The sequence below is a fragment of the Nicotiana attenuata genome, unplaced genomic scaffold (genome assembly GCF_001879085.1).
Source record: "Nicotiana attenuata strain UT unplaced genomic scaffold, NIATTr2, whole genome shotgun sequence".
NCBI lineage: Eukaryota > Viridiplantae > Streptophyta > Magnoliopsida > Solanales > Solanaceae > Nicotiana > Nicotiana attenuata.
Window position 1 is genome coordinate 131341 of NW_017672761.1, and position 3219 is coordinate 134559.

General features: G+C 34.8%; 1 protein-coding gene across 1 annotated transcript; it reads right to left on the reverse strand.

Moving 5' to 3' along the window:
- Positions 1-539: 539 nt before the first annotated feature.
- On the reverse strand, positions 540-992 carry LOC109214408. Its single transcript, XM_019378326.1, has one exon. It carries the CDS (start codon positions 990-992, stop codon positions 540-542), a length of 453 nt encoding a protein of 150 aa, XP_019233871.1.
- Positions 993-3219: the final 2227 nt, after the last annotated feature.

Below are 3219 nucleotides of genomic sequence, written 5' to 3' on the forward strand. Positions count from 1 at the left end.
TACCAAGATTTTTTTTTGGAAAGAGAGACAAGAGAGAGGAGGAAAATAATTACGATGCATCTAATATCTGCACCAAATTATGATATCAACTTATCATGGTTATGTTATTAAATGAAGTGAAAACATTTAAAAATTTGTCATAGCTAAATGATAGTACTTAAAACTTTATGTGCAAATATCATGATTAAAGTTGATGTGCAAACACAAAGTTTCACATCGGTAGTGACTTGGAAGAACGTGAAGGTTAAATTCTATAACCCACCAAATATCCTTAAATAAGAGAGAATTCACCAAGTGTATGTTAATACAAATACTATACATTACGTTTATGCCTTTCCAAATGGTATAAATTTTTTATTTTTGCTATATATTGTGCTACCCTTGACATGGATATTCTTTTTTGAACGCAACACATGGATATATTATATTACTTAAAACAGAATAAAAATTACATAGGCATAGTAGATGTTTTTAGGGTATTACTGTTGCCCATAGTGGCCAAATAGTTACAAACATTTGTAGAAATACTCCTAATACTATTACAAACTCCATGCTTGTTCTTGATCAACAAAAAAAGGTAGACAGGCATGGTAAAAATACTTTGATGATGGTGGGTTCTTGATAGCTTGCTTGGCCAGTAAATGTGCCATCTCATTTTCTTCCCTGAAATTATGCTTCAGGTGTGGGAGTTTTAATTGGTGCATTAACCATCTGCATTCAGAAACAATATTAGAGAAGTTAGTACTATCCTCATAAATAAGTTTGATGACATTCGTACAATCAGTTTCAATTTCCATATTGAGGAAGTTCATTTCTTTTGCAATTTGTAGTCCTTCTAGCAATGCCAACAGCTCTGCATGAGTAGGAGAAATTGCTTGGATTGATTTGGAATAACCCACAATCCAATCACCTTTACTATTTCGAAAAGCTTCACCGAGTCCAGCTGTAATATTGTTACTAGAAAAAGCACCATCACAATTTAGTTTGATCATACCTTTAGCAGGTTTGTTTCAACTGATCTCAATATTAACAGTTTTTTCCAAGAATGGATTTTTTTCAGTGAAGAAAGTGAATTCCCAAGATGGATGGATAATTTTCCTTATTTCCACATAGTTATCAAGATTGTTGATATTATTATGATTTCTGTTTTTCCATAATTCTCATATGGAGAAGGAAAATAGGGTAGTCCACTCTATCTGAAAGTTACAGTTTTGAATAAAGATATCCCTCAACTTAACTAGCCAATTTGAGTCATTGATAATGTTTATAGACGGAAGACCCATCTTTTGCCAGAGATAGTTAGACACTAGACAATTAATAAAAATGTATTGAATGTCCTCTACCCCGGATTTGCAAATGGTACAGGTAGCATCAATATTGATTCCTATTTTGGCTAGGTAGGCTCGGCATGGAATACGATTGTGCATGCATTGCCAAAGGAAAAACTTTAATTTATTAGGGCAGTGGAGGTTCCAAATCCACCCAAAAGGCTTGGAAGTAGTGTTGTCTTCACAGAGGAGCTTATAGCAAGATTTGGTGAAAATTAGACCAGTTGAGTTGAGACACCAGCTTATTTTATCGATATTTGATCCCTTACTAGGATGGGTGTAATGTTAAGATTGTTAAGGATATCACCGGACAGTTCAAAGGAGATAACATTTGTATTCCATTCCTTGTTATGGATGAGACTTCCTATAGTAAGAGTTTGGTCACTCCTATTCAGAGGCCCTTCTATTAAACTTCTAAGGGAATTTGAGTTGTAGATCCAATTGGCATATCAAATATTAATCCTGGAATTAATACACGGATACCAAAGAAGGCCCTTATTGCACACTTCCCATCCTTGAAGGATAGCTTTCCAGATGAAGGAGGAGCTACTGAGGGATTTATTAGTGGCATATTTGGCCATAATCATGTGACCCCAGGGAGACGTAGGGTTATTTAACAGTCTTCATGCAAGACTTGAGAAAAGAACTAAATTTTTCGCTTTGGCTGGCCGAATACCCAAACCTCCCTCATTTTTATCCTTTGTAACATTTTGCTAAATAATTAGGTGAAGTTTTTTAGTTGTGTTGGTGGATCTCCAGATAAAGTCCCTTTGGATTTTATGTATCTTCTTTAAGATTTTAAGGGGGAGAAGGGTGTATTGCGTAGAGTGAGTAGGAATTGCACATAAAGTACTTGAAGCTAGAGTAGTCCTTCCTGCCATATTTAGGAAAGAGCATTTCCAGTGGGATAATTTGGTTTGCATCTTGTCTATGATAAATTGAAAGTTCTTGGTGGTGGGGAAGTGATTGAGGATTGAAAAACCAAGGTACTTACCAAACTCATTGGTGGATTTTATACCAAAGAAGCTTGTTAGGAATAATTTGAAATCGTGGGGGCAGTACTTAGGTAGGACAATCATCGATTTAGAGGTGTTAATGGCTAGCCCAGATTCATCACAGAAAAAATACATACAAGATTTTATGCAATGACTTATCTTTTTATTTGCTTTTCCCATTAGGATTATATCATCAGCAAAAAGAATATGGGAAAATGAGGAGTCTTTATGTCTAATATAGATTGGATCCCATCGTAATGTGTCTACTTGGTGATTTATTAATCTAGAAAGTAGTTCAAGACATAGAATGAATTTATAAGGAGATATGGGATCACCCTGACGAATACCTTGACTGGGCTAGAAAAAATTTGTTCTAGCACCATTCACTATGATGCTCATAGAGCTAGTACTAATGCAGTGCTTGATTAGACGAGATAACTTGGGAGGAAATTGGAAATATTTAAGAGTCTTATGCACAAAAGACCATTCTAGTCTATCAAAGGCCTTTTCCAAATCTAATTTGATTATCATATCAAAGTTGGATTTTTTTTGTTCTACGAAGGTTATTCATAATTTCCTGTATGATAATGGCATTATCACATGTTCTTCTATTCTTGATAAAGCTAGATTACATAGGACTAATAAGATAAGGAAGGAATGGTTTTATCCTATTAGCAATGATTTTAGTGATTATCTTATAGGAGGTGTTACAAAGACCAATAGGTCGAAAGTTTTTGAGGTTGTTTGCATTGGGAAACTTAGGAATGAGACAAACAAATGTATCATTGATACCACTTGGTAGTGATTGGGTTTTGAAGACGTTGTGGCAGAAGCTTAATACAGAGTTGCCAATGATATGCCAATACTTCTGATAAAAAAAGGATGAATGACATCCG